The sequence below is a fragment of the Perognathus longimembris genome, chromosome 20, assembly GCF_023159225.1.
Source record: "Perognathus longimembris pacificus isolate PPM17 chromosome 20, ASM2315922v1, whole genome shotgun sequence".
NCBI lineage: Eukaryota > Metazoa > Chordata > Mammalia > Rodentia > Heteromyidae > Perognathus > Perognathus longimembris.
In genome coordinates this window covers 24,528,995-24,547,233 of record NC_063180.1, presented here as the reverse complement: position 1 = coordinate 24,547,233, position 18,239 = coordinate 24,528,995, and the positions used below count along the sequence as shown (strand labels likewise).

At 48.0% G+C, this 18,239-nt stretch overlaps 1 protein-coding gene and 1 pseudogene across 2 annotated transcripts; both read left to right on the top strand.

Moving 5' to 3' along the window:
• LOC125339067 overlaps positions 1-18,239 on the top strand; it is a 69,674-nt pseudogene that overhangs the window by 39,304 nt on the left and 12,131 nt on the right.
• LOC125339066 (zinc finger protein 766-like) lies at positions 1,299-17,953 on the top strand. 2 transcript variants are annotated; one of them, XM_048330159.1, is made up of 7 exons: positions 1,300-1,461; positions 4,898-4,995; positions 5,684-5,804; positions 6,548-6,676; positions 8,491-8,507; positions 9,782-9,786; positions 17,944-17,953. In XM_048330159.1, exons 2-7 carry the CDS (start codon positions 4,978-4,980, stop codon positions 17,945-17,947), a joined length of 294 nt encoding a protein of 97 aa, XP_048186116.1. In that variant the 5' UTR covers positions 1,300-1,461; positions 4,898-4,977; the 3' UTR covers positions 17,948-17,953. The 2 variants fall into 2 exon arrangements, with proteins under 2 accessions (XP_048186115.1, XP_048186116.1); XM_048330158.1 differs by lacking the exons at positions 8,491-8,507; positions 9,782-9,786; positions 17,944-17,953 and having other exon boundaries at positions 1,299-1,461; positions 6,548-6,931.

Below are 18,239 nucleotides of genomic sequence, written 5' to 3'. Positions count from 1 at the left end.
AAGGAAAAGAAAAACAGGGCGTAAGATATCACAAGAAATGTACACACTGCCCTACTATGTAACTGTACCCTTTTTGCACAACACCTTGTCAAAAAATTTGTGTTCAATTAATAAATAAATTAAATTTAAAAAAAGAACCTGCACAATGTCCGAGGCTGGTATGCATTTTGTGGGTCCTTTCCACAGACAAGTCCAGCTTAGGATTTAATGGCTGTAATTGATTTCAGGGGTAGGAAGTGGCCTAGGCCTAATCACTTCCCACTTTCACCTCATTTTCCCCAATGAGATCTCAGTTCCCAGGCTCCTGAGCCTGGGTCTCCTCCCTGGGAGGGTCAGGCCTCCAAAACCAAGAAAACCAAGAAAAACACCCAGAAATTATACTAAGTGAAGTGAGCCAGACCCAAAGAAACATGGACTCTATGGTCTCCCTCATAGGGAATAATTAGCACAGGTTTTGAGCTCCATGTTATGGAAACGACTGTTACATCACTGTTGTAATTACTTTCAACATGCCATGTGAAACCATAGCATCTATTATTGATGATCCCCTTCCTGTGGTTGTACCTGCACTATCTCTATAATCTTATCTGAGTACATTGGAAACCATGTATACTGGTATTAGAAATAGGAAACTGAAAGGGAATACCAAAATCGAGAGACACAGGATAAAAAGACAAACGACTACAAAAGCAATAGCAACTGTTTGGTGTAAATCAACTGAACAACTCATGGGGGGAAAAGGAAAAGGGGAGGGGGAAGGGGGAATGAGGGAGGAGGTAACAAACAGTACAAGAAATGTATCCAATGCCTAATGTATGAAAATGTATCCTCTCTGTACATCAGTTTGACAATAAAAGTTAAAAAAAAAAAAAAGAAAGAAAAAAAAAGAAAAACACCCAGAAATGGGAGAGGCAGGGCTGGACCCCTGGCCCCGCCTGCGGCAACATGGCCCCGCCCCTCAGCAATCTTGTCCCACTTCAGCACCCTGGCCCCGCCCTGGCAGCTACCTAAGGCCGGGGGCCCTCTCCCATGACTCCACCTCTTTTTCCACTGTCACTCCAGGCAAGGCCCCGCCCACTCGCATCCTTTCTTGCCCAGGACTGGCTCCACGTTTTCTGTCCCCGCCCCTTGCCCGCCCACTCGCTCTTTCCTCCCTAGGCCAGCGGCTTCTTTCTCTCGCCACGCCCCCTCATGGCCCCGCCCACTCGCGTCATTTCCCTGGCCATGACTGGTCCCTTAGTCCGGATTCGTTGTGGCCCCGCTCACCCGCGGCTTTCCCCAGGGATCCGCTCTCGCCCCGCCTCTTCGTCACTCCCCGCTCAGCCGCTCGCGCTCCCATCTGACGTGGGCCCCACACACCCGCCTTTCTCCCGTGCTGCGCGCGCAGGTCCCCGCAGACCCGGAAGCGATGGCGTGAAGGGGAGGTCGTGGTGAGAACCCCGAGGCTCCCTCGGTGTCAGAGTAAGTCGGCGTTTCGGGGTGTCCCGAGCCTCCACGGCGGTGTCCGGGAGTCCCTGGAATACCCCGCGCGGCCTCTCCGGCCCGAGAGCCTGGGTCTCCCCGGCCGGTGCTCCCTGACTTCCGCCGGCCGCCGCGCGGCCTGACTCTCTCCATCCCGGGTCCCTCTGCATGAAGCGAGGGTGGGGAGTGGGAACTGCCCGCTGCTCCGGCTCCACTGGACCGGGACCCAGGCCTCCAGGGCCCCGGCCCAGAACCGCAGCCACACCCCTTCCGCGATCCTCCCCCTTCCCCAGCACCGCCCCCACCAGGCCCTGCACCCTCCCTCATCGCACCTCTGAAATCTGCCCCATCCCTGATCCCCACTGGGTCCCCCACCTGACTCTGCTGCGTGGCTAGGTCCCTGACCCCGCTCCTGGCCCCGCTCCAGATGGGCAGTGCTAGACACGGATAACTGATTGCTGTGATCCTTAAGCCAGGCCCAACCACTCCATCCCACCCCCACCCCCACCCCAATCCTGCTCTGCCCCATCCTATCCCAGCTGGGCTGGGCTGGGCCAAGCTGGCCTGGGGTGTGGGTGGAAACCTAGGCCCTGCCTTGTTGCACTGGACCTGTACATGGGGGCTCTGCAAAGCTGAGGGCAAAGGATCATCAAGAGAAAGATGAGAGAAAATTGGAAAAAGGAAGAGGAGATCCCCAGGAGCAGGTGGCAAAATAGAGAATGGAGTGAAGGCTTTGCAAAGAAGAATCGGTGGCACTAGCAGAAGCCGCTTGTTTCTTCCTATCTCTTGCCTAGACTGGCTTTCTCAGTGACCAGTGCTTTTTAGTGGTTTTCCTTTCATCCCTTTAGAAAACCTTTCGAATGGCAGTTTGAATGGCAGTTACATTGGGCAGAAACTGTAATTTGACTCTGAGAAGTTACTGGATAGATACCACTGAAGAGGAGCCAAAAGGGATCATCTTTTTCCTTCAGAGATGCTAGAGACTGAAACCAGAGCCTCACACATGCCAGGTAAGTGCTCTACCACTGAGCTAAAGGCCTGACACCATTTTTTTTTTTTTTTTTTTATGGAGGAGGGTGTCACTATGTTGCTCAAGCTGATCTTGAACTCACAGGCCAATGGTGCCCTCCTGCCTCAGTATCCCAGTAGCTGGGACCACAGGAGTGAATCACTGCACACTGGCATGCTAATGGCTTTCCTCCCAGAGCTTAGGATGGAGCCTAGGGCCTTGTACATGCTAGGCAAGCTCTCTACCACTGGGCTATTTACCCAGCCCACTGATGATTTCTTAAAAAAAAAAAAATCTATACCTCTATCTACATATCTTAGCAGGGTGCCAGGGGCTCATGCATGTATTCTTAGCAACTCAGGAGGCTGAGGTCTGAGGATCAAGTTTCCAAGCCAGCCTGGATAGCCAAATCTGTGATACCCTTATCTCCAATTAACCAGCAAAAAAAGCCAAAAGTGGAGCTGCAGCTTAAGTGGTAGAATCCCAGCCTTGCATGAAAAAGTCAAAGAAGACCCCAAAGCCCTGAGTTCAAACCCCATTACTGCCATACACACACAAGATATTTCTTACATATTTTTGCTCATACTAAGAAAGAAATTTCTCATGAATGAAAGAAAGCTCAAAATCAAGATGATTCTTAAAACGATGTAACATCCCCATCAACCAAGGGGAGTTTTCAAGTGCATTTCCCATCCTGAGTCCGGAGGGCGCATGTCCAATGATGGATGGGGAGCACCCCCCCCCCCCCCGTGTGGTGTGGGCAGCAGTAGTGACGTTCACTGAGCACAGGGGAGCTGCTCGAGACTTCAGGGGCCACAGCACTGCCTGAGGCCACATGTAGCAAGCCGGATGTGATGGCACGCCCCTCCAGTCTCGTGTGTGGAAGGCAGAGGCAGAAGATGAAGATCTAAGAGCAGAAGGATTGGTGGCATGGCTCAAGTGGTAGAGGTATCGCCTGCAAGTGTGAGGTCCTGAGTTCAAGTCCTAGTACAACAAAAATAAAGTGCTGGTCACTGAATAGCCTAATTTTTTAAAAATACAATTTTATTGTTATTTGTTAAGGTGATATACAGATGTGTTGCTGTTTTGAGTACATTTCTTTTGGGCCACGTCACCCTTCCCTTTGCTTTAACCATCTAATTTTATTTTGCTTTTGAAACCAGAACTTCCGTTTATAGGTAATACTTTATTCCATGCCCTCTACCACCCCATTTAGGGCTATGCTGTATCTTAAGAAGTTAACCTAGGGAAGTTCAAGACTGTGTAGAGCCCCACCTGGAGCAAGTCTGCTGCCTGTATTTTATACAGGGGCCACATTAACATTTTATTCTAAGGAGAACATCAATACTTTTTTTAAAAATTTAACATTTTTATAAACTTAAGAAAGGTTAGCACTAAAAAATGTTAAGAGAACCTAGTTTTGTAATAATGCTTTATTTGACTATACTTGTTAATGTTAATCGTTGAAAAACAATGTTGTAGCACTGAGGTTGAAATTTTTTATGTCCACACATAGGTATATTAATATATCAGTTGTTTAAAAAAAAAAAAAAGAGCAGAAGCCGCAAAGGAAACAGCAAAGAGGAAAGCAAATAGAGAAATTCAGAATGTCAATCTGCAGAAGGATCTAAGACATCACATGGGAAATGGAGGAGGACTTTTTTGTTGTTGTTTTGTTTTTTTGGCCAGTCCTGGGCCTTGGACTCAGGGCCTGAGCACTGTCCCTGGCTTCTTCCCGCTCAAGGCTAGCACTCTGCCACTTGAGCCACAGCGCCGCTTCTGGCCGTTTTCTGTATATGTGGTGCTGGGGAATCGATCCTAGGGCCTCGTGTATCCAAGGCAGGCACTCTTGCCACTAGGCTATATCCCCAGCCCTGGAGGAGGACTTTTGAGTGGGAGGAGAGGAGAATGATTTGTAATTATGCAGAGCAATATGGTCTGTGGGGAAACGGGATCAAGAGTTACAAAGAGAGTAAAGGAAGCAGCGCCCCTGGTTGTAACCCTAGTCACTCAGGAAGCTGAGATGTGAGGATAAAGGTTTGAAGTCAGCCTGAGCAGGAAAGTCCAGCACTTTTTGGGGGGTCCCAAGCCAGGATTCAAACTTGGTACCTGATGCTTTTTCTCTCATTGACTTCAGTGCTTCAAGCCTTTCACACTTCCAACCCCTCCCTAAGACTCTTATCTCCAATTAGCCACCAAAAAGCCAGAGTGGAGCTATGGCTCAAGTGGCAGAGCACCAGCCTTGAGTAAACAAGCTCAAGCACAGCACCCAGGTCTTGAATTCAAGCCCCAGGACTGGCATTCCCCATCACCACGTGAGTGGGCAGCAGAAAACCATCTTCCCCACAGTGAGGTCTTCCCTGGGCTGGAGCTGGGCCACAGGGAGGGTATGTTGGGTCTCAGCATTAAATAAGATATTTTCAGCAGGCAGGACTAACTTCTGGAAAGTGATATTATCTGAAGAGGAAGCCCCAGGGAGGAGGAAGAGGGAAGAAAAGGAGCCAAGGATGGCGGCTGTGACTCAGGTAAAGGCATGTTGTGTCTCCTTCCTGTCCAAATCTGGGCCTGAGCTCTGACTGCACTGGCCTCTGCCTGCCACATCTGCTCACGCTGCCCCACGCCTTCCCTCAGCTCTGTCACCTCCACTGGTCATGGGCATAGGAGGGCATCTCCCAGGCAAGGTGTTCCCATGTCCTTGCTGAAGCCTCTCTGCTGATTCTTTTTTCCCCACCTCCATTCTGGTGCTTGAATTCAAGGCCTGGGTGCTGTCCTGACCTTTTTTTGGTCAAGGCTGGTGCTCTAACACTTGAGTCACATCCCTATATCTGGCTTTTTTGGTAGTCAATTTAATTGGAGATAAGAATCTCATGGACTTTCCTGTTCCAGTTGGCTTTGAGCCAGGATCCTCAGATCTCAGCCTCCTGGAGTTATAGGTGTGAGCCACAAGTGCCTGCTGGTTTATTTTAACACACTGTATCATATGTCCTCACTTTCTCAGAAGAATGCTTGGATGTACAATCCCATGTGGTTTTTTTTTTTCTTTTGGTGTCATATCAAAGACACCATTACAATCTAATATCCTGAAGTTTCCTTCTGTCCCTGGTATGTTGATTGCTTTGTCATTGGAGGCATCTGATTATAATTCCATCGAATACTTTTTCTGAGTCCACGGATGTGTCTGTGTGAAATGCTTTTGGTTTTTCTTTGGGACAGTTGACATTCGGAGACGTGGCTGTGGAGTTCACCGGGGAGGAGTGGCGGTGCCTGTCCCCTGCTCAGCGGGCTCTGTACAGGGAAGTCATGCTGGAGAACTACAGGAACCTGGTCTCCGTGGGTGAGGACGACCTCTCTGCACAAGCCAGGAGTTTTACACTTGGCTTTGTTTTCTCCTGAGTGACTGGAGAGCCCCAAGTTCCAAGCTCTATTGACTCGGAACCAGAAATCTGCTAACGTGGCCTCCAGACTTTAATACCCACCATTTGTCCTGCCTCCTGTGCAGTGCATCTCTGTGTCCCACAGCTTAAGTATGACGTGTGCATATCAGCTACAGCAGGCTTCTCTCTGGTTCTCCTTTGTTCCTTTTTTTTCCTTTCCCTTCTAATCTCCCCCTTTCTGCACTCCTCTCCTTTTCCTTTTCTTTCCCTCTCTAGGATTTGTACATGCTAGGCAGGTCCTCTTATCACTGAGCTACATTTCAAGCACTGTGGTAAGCAAACCTACCTTCCTTCCTTCCTTCTCCTCCTCTTCCTTTTCTTTTTTTGTTGAAACGACGTCCCACTTTGTAGCCCTCCATGTCCTTGAACTTGCCCATGAATGTCTGAGTGCTGGGATTATACACATATGACACTACACTCAGCCCATGGCAGACTTTGAACATAGATATTTCAATGTACTTCTGACTCCGTAGTTCTTGCATTGCTGTCTGCACAGTAAAGTGTCCTCTGAAGTTTTCAGAGGGAGGCAGTCTGATGAATGTGTGAACTATCTTTGTGCATCCATGTGTGATGTGTCATTTTCATGTAAGTGTGGGACTTGGGATTCCAGAAAGGCCACAGTGCATTTTCTTTCTATAAACAGGAATCTCCCCTCCCAGCGTGAGTGTGATCCCCCTGTTGGAGCATGGGGAAGAGCCCTGGGTGGCACAGACTGACGTGGAAACACCAGGAGAGTTGAATGGTTGGGAAGGCACCAAAGGCGTGAGCGCAGGTAAGAGCTCAGATGTGCAGAGATGGAGCTGGGGAACTGGCCACAAATGGAAGTCTTCTGTAGGAAAACATTAGTTCCTCTGCTGTGAGCCCTAAAGGACTTTAGAATTTCCCCCACTTGTCACTCTGTCCTTCAGAGTTTTATGCCATTCTGTATGTCCACTACATTTCCTTCATGCATTGAAAGACTCCCAGGCTCACTCCCCAGCTAATGGTGGGTGTACAGTACCCCAACATCTCTTCTGAGTAGTTTATTGGAGATAAGAGTCTCACAGACTTTCCTCCCTGGCTGGCTTTGAACTGTGATCCTCAGATCTCAGCCTCCTGAGTAGCTAGGATTACAGGCCTGAGCCTCCAGTTCCCGGCCCCAGCTGTCTCTTATACAATGATTTCATTTCTTCCAGAATCATGCCTCAAGCTACATGTCTGAACATTCCACTTCTTTGCCTTTTTGTTTTTTTTATTGTCAAAGTGATGTACAGAGAAGTTACAGTTTCATACGTTAGGCCTTAGGTATCTTTCTTGTACTGTTTGTTACATCCTCTCTCATTCTCCCCCCCCCCCCTTCCCTCTCCCCTCATGAGTTGTTCCGTTGGTTTACACCAAATGGTTTTGCAGGTATTGTTTTGGAGTCCTTTGTCTTTTTATCCTTTGTCTCTTCGATTTTGATATTCCCTGGAGAGATTTTAATCCCCAGGGGGTTGATTTCAGCCAGAAGCCTAGAGGTAGCCCCTCCATTGAGGTTGTGGGCACAATCCCCCCTCTCTTTAATTGAGATTGTGGGCAGAAACCACACGATATCTCTTAGAGTGCACATGCTTCCCTATAGAAAGAATTGGTTGACTTTATCAGATTTCCACAGGGCTTAGAAACATTCCACTTCATATAATTTGTCCTTTTTCTACAACAGAAGTTTTTTTGTTTTGTTTTGTTTTTTTTGTTTTTTGTTTTAAAAAAAGGAAATTAGTTGTTTATTTTGTCATGGGTTCCTTTTATTTTTCTTCTCAAAGCTCTAGCACTCAGCCACTTGAGCCACAGCGCCACTTCTGGCCATTTTCTATATATGTGGTGCTGGGGAATCGAACCCAGGGCTTCGTGTATACGAGGCAAGCACTTGCCACTATCCATATTCCCAGCCCCTGGGTTACTATTTTTTATAACTTGACTAGCACCTAAATGTAATCAGCATGTATTGTGCAATGTAACTGCTAGATAATCCTTGTTAATGTTAAAATCTGTTTACTATGAATGAATATAAGCAGTTTATAGCACTCCTTTGGGGTGGTTTTTGTTTCTTCTTCTTTCCTGGTGTTGTGGTATTGAATTATTTGTCCTTTCCCTGACTCTGCTTTACAATTCAAAATTGCTAGTTACTTCATTCTGTAAACATGCTTTGGGCTCTGAAGCATTACAACACATTGTGTGATACGTGACATTTATGTGTTCATACTCAGTTTCTTGTAGTCATTTTTTTTCTCTTCAGTTTTGCTATAACCATCTGGCTTTTGGCAGTTGGTTATGCTGGGAGGGATGTGGGGGGATCCTGTCTTCCTGTCAGTGAGATTTCCTCAGGATGTGTGTTTTCCTCATAGATTTTTTTGAAACGAGGCTTACCTTCTCTTAAGTTGGATTCCATATGATCACCTTTGCATTGAAGAATCCTGTTTCTTTTGTGTTCCTAAATGTTGGATTTTATGGTTCTCAGAGTTCACACAGCTCCTCAGTGTGTGTGTAATATTTGCCTGTGGTGTTCTCTCTTTCAGGGTGAAATACTTCAGTCTGCCATTAATCAAATGGAAACTTTGTATCTTGCAGATACCTCTCCTGGATATGTATTTAAAGAATTACCACCCTACACAGGCAGCAGTGCAGGAGAAATATCCCAAAGTCATGAGGATGGCATCACTGACAAATTTTCCTGCAAAGAAGTCCAGAAAGATCCGCCTGACTTTGAGTGGGAGTGGGGAGACACTGAGGGCAATGCTAACGGGGTGCTTGTGGTCCATGAAGAAGATGGCGGTGGCAGGGAAAAGCAGGAGGGTGGGAGTCACGTGGGGAATCCGCCCACAAGGATGTGGCTGGGACAACACCTCCACGAGCGCCTGCGTGGGCTCCCATCATATCTGTCTGAAGGGCCAGGGGTGAGGAATGACATGGAGAAGTCCGCCCTCACCGAGCCCCCCATGTCTCCCCCTCAGGGGAGCCCCTCTAGTGGGAACACACACATTGTTGCTTCAGGGGAGGATGCCCCAATCTGGGTCTCACAGAGACCCAGAGCACGTGTTCAGGAAAAGCCTTACAAGTGCTGGGAATGTGGCAAGGCATTCGGCTACTCCTCTTCCTTGGTGCTGCACCGGCGGATCCACACGGGGGAGAAGCTTCACCGCTGTGCCGATTGTGGGAAGGCGTTCAGCCAAACCTCCGGCCTTGCTGTGCACCGCAGGACGCACACGGGTGAGAAGCCGTTCCCATGTGGCTTGTGCGACAAGGCTTTCAGCGTGCGTGCCAACCTCGCCGCACATCAGGCTGTGCACACAGGCTTCAAATCACACCAGTGCGCTCAGTGCGGGAAGGTGTTCAGCCAGGCCTCCAGCCTCTCTGCGCACCGCAGGACACACACTGGGGAGCGGCCGTACTCTTGCAGCGAGTGTGGCAAAGCCTTTAATTCCCACTCCCACCTCAACACACACCGGGCTATCCATGTGGGATACAAGCCTTACCAGTGCACCGAGTGTGGCAAGGCATTCGCACAGAACTCTCACCTCGCCAACCACCGCCGGACACACACAGGGGAAAGGCCATACCCATGTGACACGTGTGGCAAGGCATTCAGCCTGCGCTCAAGCCTCACCACACACCAGGCAGTGCACACTGGGGCAAGGCCACACCGCTGCACCGAGTGTGGGAAGGCATTCACACAGAACTCGCACCTTGCACGCCATCGCAGGACGCACACTGGGGAGAGGCCCTATGTGTGCGGCGAGTGTGGCAAAGCCTTTAATTCCCACTCCCACCTCAACACTCACCGGGCCATCCACGCAGGACAAAAGCCCTACCAGTGCACCGAGTGCGGCAAGGCGTTTGCGAGGAACGCACACCTCGCCAGCCACCGTAGGACGCATACCGGGGAGAAGCCATACCCGTGTGACACGTGTGGCAAGGCATTCAGCATGCGCTCGAGCCTTGCTGAACACCAGACCTTGCACACTGGGATCAGGCCACACCGCTGCACCCAGTGTGGGAAGGCATTCACGCAGAACTCACACCTCATCAACCACCACCGGACGCACACTGGGGAGAAGCCGTACACGTGTGACACATGTGGCAAGGCATTCAGTGTGCGCTCCAGCCTTGCTACGCACCAGGCTGTGCACACCGGAGAGAAGCCATATGTGTGTGACACGTGTGGCAAGGCATTCAGCCGAAGGTCCAACCTCACAAGCCATCGCAAGCTTCACGCCAGGCAGAAGCTCAGTCAACAAGGGCAGCTGGATGGGATCTGCCCACTCGTGGCCTCCAGCGACTCATTCTCCACAGACTGTAAATGTGAGGATGACAGAAAGCCATTCGCCACGAGTTCAAACATGCTGATGAGTGGGGGAGTTCCTCCTGTAATCCCAGCAGAGGATGGTGAATTGGAGGGCAGCTTGCGCTACCTCCAAGACCTTGACATTTTTGTAAAATGTTTGTGAGAATCACTGTCACCAAGTGCAGAAGACAGGAAGTGCTGTCAGGTGCACAGCAGAGGTTTGAACGCAAGCCTCAGTCAGTGGACATGAGAACACACTTCTTTGCTGAAACCATCCTGGCTGAGCGTGCTCGCCTCTGTGCATGACTGGGGATCCATCTGTTCTCCTTCTTTACCATGGACTTTTCCTATCGTAGCTGCAAAATCATTCCAAGCCAAGAAGAGTTTACGAGATATACACAAAGGGTGCAAGGATGTCCAGAATCAATGAGTTGTCACCAAGTCCAGTTGTTCCAGATGTTGTGCCTTTATGGTTGAGCCTTGTTAATGAAAAGTCGATCATGGGGCTTGAACTCTTTAGTCTTGAGGTTAGTGTTCTACTATTGTGAGCCATGGCTCCACTTCTGGGTTTCTAGTGGTTAACTACGTAGTCTCACCGACTTTGCTTCTCTAGACTAACTTTGAACTGGGAATTGAAGATCTCAGTCACCTGAGTAGCTAGGATTAAAAACATGAGCCACTAGTACCTGGCTTGTTTACATTTTTAGATGTGATTCCACAAAGGAGAGAAACACAAGTACCCTTTGTCTCTCAAAGCCTGGCTTACCTTCACTGACCACCATTACTCCAGGTTCACTCATTTTCCTGAAAATGCCATCTTCCTCTTGATGGATGAATAGAACTGGATTTCTCCTGAAACATGGAAGATAGTAGACTACTTTCACTGGGATTAATGATGGATGGAGAACGATAAGCTCCCTTAGCACTGTGCATGCCTCAGTTTCCCACTCCAGATCCTCTGGATGAGACACAAGGAACACAAAGGAAGGGAGACACTTATGGGCCTGTGAAGGTGATCTTCTTATCCCAGACTGTGGTTGGGATTCTGGGTAATTTGTCTCTTCTCTACCACTATCTATTCCTTTCCTGGCATGAAGAACAGAATGAGAGGCACAGACTTCTAAAGTCTTCTGTGTAGGAGCATTCCCTAAACTGCTGGCTTGGGGCTGGAAAGATTTCTTCAGTGATCTGGGGTGCAAACTGGTTTCTTATGTCTACCGAGTGGGCAGTGGGGTGGTGATTGGTAGCACTTGCTCTCTGAGTGTCTTCCAGGCTGTCAGCATCAGCCCCAGGGCCTCCAGATGGGCAGGGCTGAGGGGGAGAGGCACAGGCACATTGTCTCCATGGTCTACCTCAGCTGGGGGATCAGCCTTCTGGTGAATATTGTTTTTCTAATGTATGTAACTGGACCCAAATCACATGACAACACGATGATGTTAAAAGCCTATGAATACTGTTCCTCCGTGCGTCATGATCCAGCTACAGATGTACTGTAGATGGCCTTACTCTCAGTGCCTGATGTTCTGTGTCTAGGGCTCATGCTCTGGGCCAGAGCATGGGCTCCATGCTCCTCATCCTGTACACACACAGAGAATGCAACACATCCAGAGGACCAGCGTCTCCTGCAGAGCCTCTCCTGAGTCCAGAGCTACCAAGAGCATCCTCCTCCTGGTGAGCGCCTTTGTCTCCTTTTGCACCTTGTCCTGCATCTGTCAGGTCTGCATGGCTGTGACTTACAACCCCAGCCCTGTGCTGCACTATATGGGCTGTTTCCCAGCTGTCAGCCCTTTTCTGCTCATGAGTGGATGCTCTACTCCCTACAGCCTGTGCTTCACCTGCAGGAGGAGGAGGAAAATGGGGCTCCCTTGAGGAACATGCAAAGCTTGCATTTCTGTGTGAAGTTTGATTGGCCATTCAGTAATCTCCACACCTTGATAAAAGTCATCTGATGAGAGGTAGAAGCGTGCACACATGTACACACCTGTGCCTTTGTGCACTCTATTATATCTATGTGCCTGTGTGCTAACCTGAGTCTATATTTATGGCCCACAAAGTAATGTGATGAAAAGTTTGAAATGTTAGATTTTGAAATAGTGCTTATTATACCATGTTAACTACCACCATCGATTGTATTTCATTAAATGGTGGTTGTGGCACTTAAACTGCTTAAACTCATTTAACATGTTTTTCTTTTTGCCAGTCCTGGGCCTTGGACTCAGGGTCTGAGCACTGTCCCTGGCTTCTTTTTGCTCAAGGCTAGCACTCTGCCACTTGAGCCACAGCACCACTTCTGGCCGTTTTCTGTATATGTGGTGCTGGGGAATTGAACCCAGGGATTCATGTATAGGAGGCAAGCACTCTTGCCACTAGGCCATATCTCCAGCCCCTAACATGTTTTTCTAATTCCATTTTGATTGCTTATTTTTTTTCCTTCCTCTTTTAGATAGTTCCCTATGGAATAAAGCAAATCATTCTTTAATCCCTTTCTGTTCAGGCACAGAAAGTAGTTAGAAAGAAAATAACAGCTGGTGCTTGTGGTTCACACCTGTCTTCCTATTTACCCAGGAAGCAAGATCTAAGGATGGCAATTCAAAGCCTAGGCAGGAAGCTGTGAGACTCTCATCTCCGATACATACTAAAAAAGCAGAAAGAGAGAGAGAGAGCCAACCAGTAACAAGCTGGAACAAGGAAGGAACAACAACAAAGAAGGAAAGGAAGAATTAGAAAGGAAGAAAGAAAAGAGTGGTCCTACTTGGGCAGCATTGACCAGAGAAATCAAGGCTTCTTCCTAACAGTTCTTCCCTTAGTCATCTGTGTTGATTTCTTCCACATAATTTATTTTCACAACTCTTCATTTTCCTTGGCAATGTATGTTGTATTTTTTTTATTAATTTTTATTGTCAAACTGATGTACAGAGAGGATACATTTTCATACATTAGGCATTGGATACATTTCTTGTACTGTTTGTTACCTCCTCCCTCATTCCCCCTCTCCCCTCCCCCTTTCCTTTTCCCCCCATGAGTTGTTCAGTTGATTTACACCAAACAATTTTGCAAGTATTGCTTTTGTAGTCGTTTGTCTTTTTACCCTGTGTCTCTCGATTTTGGTATTCCATTTCGAATACCAGTATACACAGTTTCCAGTGTACTCAGATAAGATACAGAGATAGTGCAGGTACAACCACAGGAAGGGGATACAAGAGGATCATCAATAATAGATGTTATGGTTTCACATGGCATGTTGAAAGTAATTACAACAGTGATATAACAGTCGTTTTCATAACATGGAGTTCATTTCACTTAACATCATCTTATGTGATCATAAGGGTATAGCTATTGGGCTCTTGTGATCCTCTGCTGTGACTCGCCTAAACCTGTGCTAATTATTCCCTATGAGGGAGACCATAGAGTCCATGTTTCTTTAGGTCTGGCTCACTTCACTTAGAATAATTTTTTCCAAGTCCTTCCATTTCCTTACGAATGGGGCAATGTCTGTATGTTGTATTTTAAATACTGCTTGCAATGTAAAGTTAAAAACATGAAGGCACCTCCTTGAGAAAGTTACTTGCTTGGATAATGTGAAGTTTCCTGCAATGCTTCTAATTTCTAATGTGTGATAAAATGACTTTATAACAGCCTCTGGAGTCTGAGGCATGGCTACATGTGCTGGCTGGGGGTGGGACTTACAAATCAAGGGATTTCTACCACCCCCATTCTTCTAAGGAAATGAACTGCAGGGTGGCAAAAAGCTGGAAATGGAGCTGATGCTCAAGTGGTAGTCACCAGCCTTAAGCAAAAAAGCTCAGGGACAGTACCCAGGCCTTGCGTTCAAGCCCCAGGACCAGCACAGAAAAGGAAACAAGCAGACAGCAGGCCTGTCTCCAGGAGCTAACCAGGAAATAAGCTTGATGTTGAGTAGGACTGTTAGCTCTGAAATGAGGCCCTTCTGATCATGAAGTTTCCACAGCCTCCTCCACAAAAGGGCTTGAACTACAGGCCCCATCTTCTCTGCCCTTCTTTCCCTTGTGTTACATCCACTTTGCCCCCATAGCCAGATCTCAGGGCATTCCTCAAGGCCTCTCCACTCCCCACTAGCTTCCACCCTCAGATTCCCTCCACACCCCATGCGCTAATCCAGGCCAAAGTCACTCCACCCAGCACACAGAGCCTCCATTTTACCATGGAGTGTTGTCCCTGTCCTTATTAGCCTCACACCTGCCTGGCCCGCACTTGACCTGACGCGTTCAGGTCCACTGGGGTTCTCCCTGTCTGTTTCACCTTGCAGAGCTTGATTTGTCATGTAGTCTCCTATCCTCGGGCTGTGTGTGTCTTCCACACGGTCCCTTGCCTTTGATGGGCCCCGAGCTCTCTCTGCCACCCTGCACCTCCTCTCAGCACCAGCTCCCCACACTCCTCTTCATACTCTTATCCTGCCCACTATCTAAATCCAAGACATGCCTAGCCACAGCTTTTCTCCAACAGTGTTTAGGAAACATTTTATACATTGTCTTTTCTCTTCTAGGAATGAATGACTTTATTGTTTTGTTTTGTTTTGCCAGTCCTGGGGCTTGAACTCAGAGTCTGAGCACAGTCCCTGGCTTCTTTTTGCTCAAGGCTAGCATGCTGCCACAGTGCCACTTCTGGCTTTTTCTGTATTTGTGGTGCTGAGGAATCAAACCCAGGGCTTCATGTATACAAGATGAGCAAACTTTTTTTCCCCCAGATCATGGTTCAAAGCCAGCCAGGGCAGGAAGTCTGGAACTCTTCTCTCCAATTAACAATATAAAAAAGGGTGCGGGAAGATGGGAGAAAAATGGGGGAAGGGGTAACATGTTTGTCCAATGTACCCGCTTCCTTACATATGTAACCCCTTTGCACATCACCTTGACAATAAAATTAAATTTAAAAAATAAAATTAAAAACAAAAGTCAAATTTAAGTGGTAGAGAGCCAGCCTTGAGTGAAGAAACTTAAGGAACAGTACCCAGACCCCAATTTCAAACCCCGGGTCCAGGAGAGAAGACAGAAGCTCTGAACCACATGCGCAGGAGGGCACTGACGTCCAGGGTTTGGGAACCAAAGGAGAATGAGAGGTGTCATGATGGTGTTGACCATAAGGTGGAGGCTATAATATAGAACTTAAAACCATTTCTAAGGAGGTGAGAAGGATGAAAGAGCATGCTCAGTTATTGCTCTGTGACCTTACTGTGCAGTTGGATGAGCCTTTGAAGACCAAGGAAGCAACCAACCAAACAACACTGTCTGAACAGTTTTCCCACCTGGTTGTTGTTTTGTTTTTGTCTTTGGCCAGTCCTGGGGCTTGAACTCAGGGCCTGGGCACTGTCCCTAAGCTTCTTTAGCTCAAGGCTAGCTCTCTACCACTTGAGTCACAGCGCCACTTCTGGCTTTTTCTGTGTAGGTGGCACTAAGGAATGGAACCCAGGTCTTCATGCATGCTAGGCAAGCAATCTACCACTAAGCCACATTCCCAGGCCCCTGAGTTTTTATTGTTTCTGATTTTGTTACTGAACTAAATATCTAAAAGAATTGAGTTCACTAATGTACTAAGTACACATTTCATATTTTTGAAAAAACTTTTTTTTGTCAACCAGAGTCTCACAGTGTAATTCCACCTGGCTTGGAATTAATGATACTTTTGCTTCAATCTCTTGAGTTCTGAAACAGGGTTCACCGCTGTGTCTGGCCAACATTTCCTTTGTGTTTTACTTGTACTTTAAGCACAGGCTCTTCACCCCCAAACACCCCCTTCAACCCACTGAAAGCACAGACTCCTCTCAGACACCACCAAAGAGGCCCTGGACGCTTAGCATGCCTCAGAGCTTTATTACCGCATCCCAGGGGCTGGGGATATGGCCTAGTGGCAAGAATGCTTGCCTCCTATATATGAAACCCTGGGTTCAATTCCCCAGCACCACATATACAGAAAATGGCCAGAAGTGGCGCTGTGGTTCAAGTGGCAGAGTGCTAGCCTTGAGCAAAAAGAAGCCAGGGACAGTGCTCAGGCTCTGAGTCCAAGCCCCAGGCCTGGCAAAAAAAAAAAAAAAAAAAAAAAATGCATCTCAGGATGTACGTTACTTCTGAATATTTTGGATATTCAGGAAATTTCTCTTCATCTCTGGCTCTCATCATTTTTTCCTCAGCATCCCTGGTTCTACACCACCAACTTGGACCACTCCCTTTCTCTATTTCCTGTCTTACCCCTCCTGTCTCCCTGTCATACAGTGTCACTGCCCCCCAAATTCTCCCTCTGCCCAACCACAAGACCTGATTCAACTGCTAAAGCTCACAGCAATTTCTTGGCATTTCATTTAAAATATCCATGTAATTATGTCAGACGTTAAGGAGGAATTGGAATAGCACCACCTCTAATTTGAGGCGATGCCTTGAGGCTCTTGTCTTGATAAAGTATTCTAGGAACATGGATAGTTACAAAACTGTACGATTTGCCTTTGAAACCATCTGGTTGTACTGTGATCATGTTGAATCATAGAGTATTTTGATCACTTTCAGAGCATTTTGTTGGACTATTGTTCTTCAACTCTATCCTCTATTTATATATGTGTGTAATATATATAATATAATCACTTATTTTATACAGTATAGAAAATTTTAGTTGCCATTATATAAGATAAAAATACCAGTTGCCGTTGGATTGTAACATGAGTACCAGTTGAGTCACCTGTGTGTGTGTACAGAGATTGTAGCGCGCAAAGGGAGAACATTTAGGTACCCACTGGCTCTGTAAGGGAGGAGCTCAGGGAGGACCCAGCACTGGCTCTTCTAGCATCAGGCAAGAGACAGAACTGGGGGAACAGGAATGGCAGGACTCAGAAGCCTGGCCTGGCCCTCCTGGGCCTCTGCCGGGTGCTACCACCTTCCCACCCCTGCCCCCCAGCGGGCCTCACCAGTCAGGGCCTCCTGGGCAAAGTACTTGACATCCACATCCTGGTCCTGGGTCAGCTTCTCCAGGACTGGCTTGACCTTGCTGTGCGGCTGTTTCCAGCCCACAGTGGGTCCCTCCCCTGCATAACCACCAGCTCCATCATCTGTCGTGTTGTCCCCTCCCCCCTTTCAAGACAGGGCCTTGCTGTGCAGCCCCAGCTGTTCTAGAACCCTCAATTCTCCTGCCTCCGCCTCCCAAGAGCTGGGACTGCAGGAGTGCACCCACACACCCAGCTGTTCTGCCTGTTTCTGAATTTCAGTTCTTTTCTTGGGTCTGGCCTCTCCCTCGGCAAGACAGGTGCGAATCACCTGGGCTGTGCTGCCCTTTCACATAGCTGAACAGGTTTCTGCCATAGTGGGCAAGCACCTGAGTTCTGTTATATGATCACCGTGTACCTTTGTGACAGAAATGAGTGGTCATCTCTTGGGTATGGACACAGGTGTGTGAGTGCTGGCGTGGGCTCCTACACAGCTCCATGCCACCCGCCGCAAGGTGGCGGTGCAGCCACTGGCAGCTTGTGCCAACTCCCTGCTGGACTATAACCTGTATCCATGAGAATCTTGTTTGTATTTTGGGGTGGGGGCCGAGTGCTAGAGATAAAATCCGGGGCCTTGCACTTTGTTTGCAAGTGCTCTACCACTGAGCTCCATCTCCAGGCCTCAGTGATGATCTTTGATCTCTAAAACGATTGCTAACCCTAACAGTATTGAAGAGCCAGACTTTGAAGTCAGGCCCCACTTTACCACGCGAACCCCACTTTACCACGTGAACCTGAGATAAGCAGGCCCTGTGAAACCCAGGACAAGCTTATTAGGGCCCAGCCAGTCAAGAACTCTAACCGCTGGGAATGCTTAACTCTAACCACCCCTAGAATGCCTCGAGCCCTGAGCCAATCAGATTTGTACCTGTGTCCTAATCTTGCTTGCTTGAACACCTGATTGCTGTAACTTTGTTTTTTGTCTTGCTTGAATACCGGATGGCTGTAACTTTGTTTTTTGCCTTTATAAGCCCTGTGCCATCGCAGCTCCGGGCTTCCTCCTAACCTCCACTATGTCGGTGGGTAGGACGAGGC

Bases quoted from the DNA above. Each gene is read 5' to 3' on its own strand.
- LOC125339066 (XM_048330158.1), top strand. The intron at 5,805-6,547 runs GTGAGGACGACC...TTCTATAAACAG, and splicing joins CAGGAACCTGGTCTCCGTGG to GAATCTCCCCTCCCAGCGTG.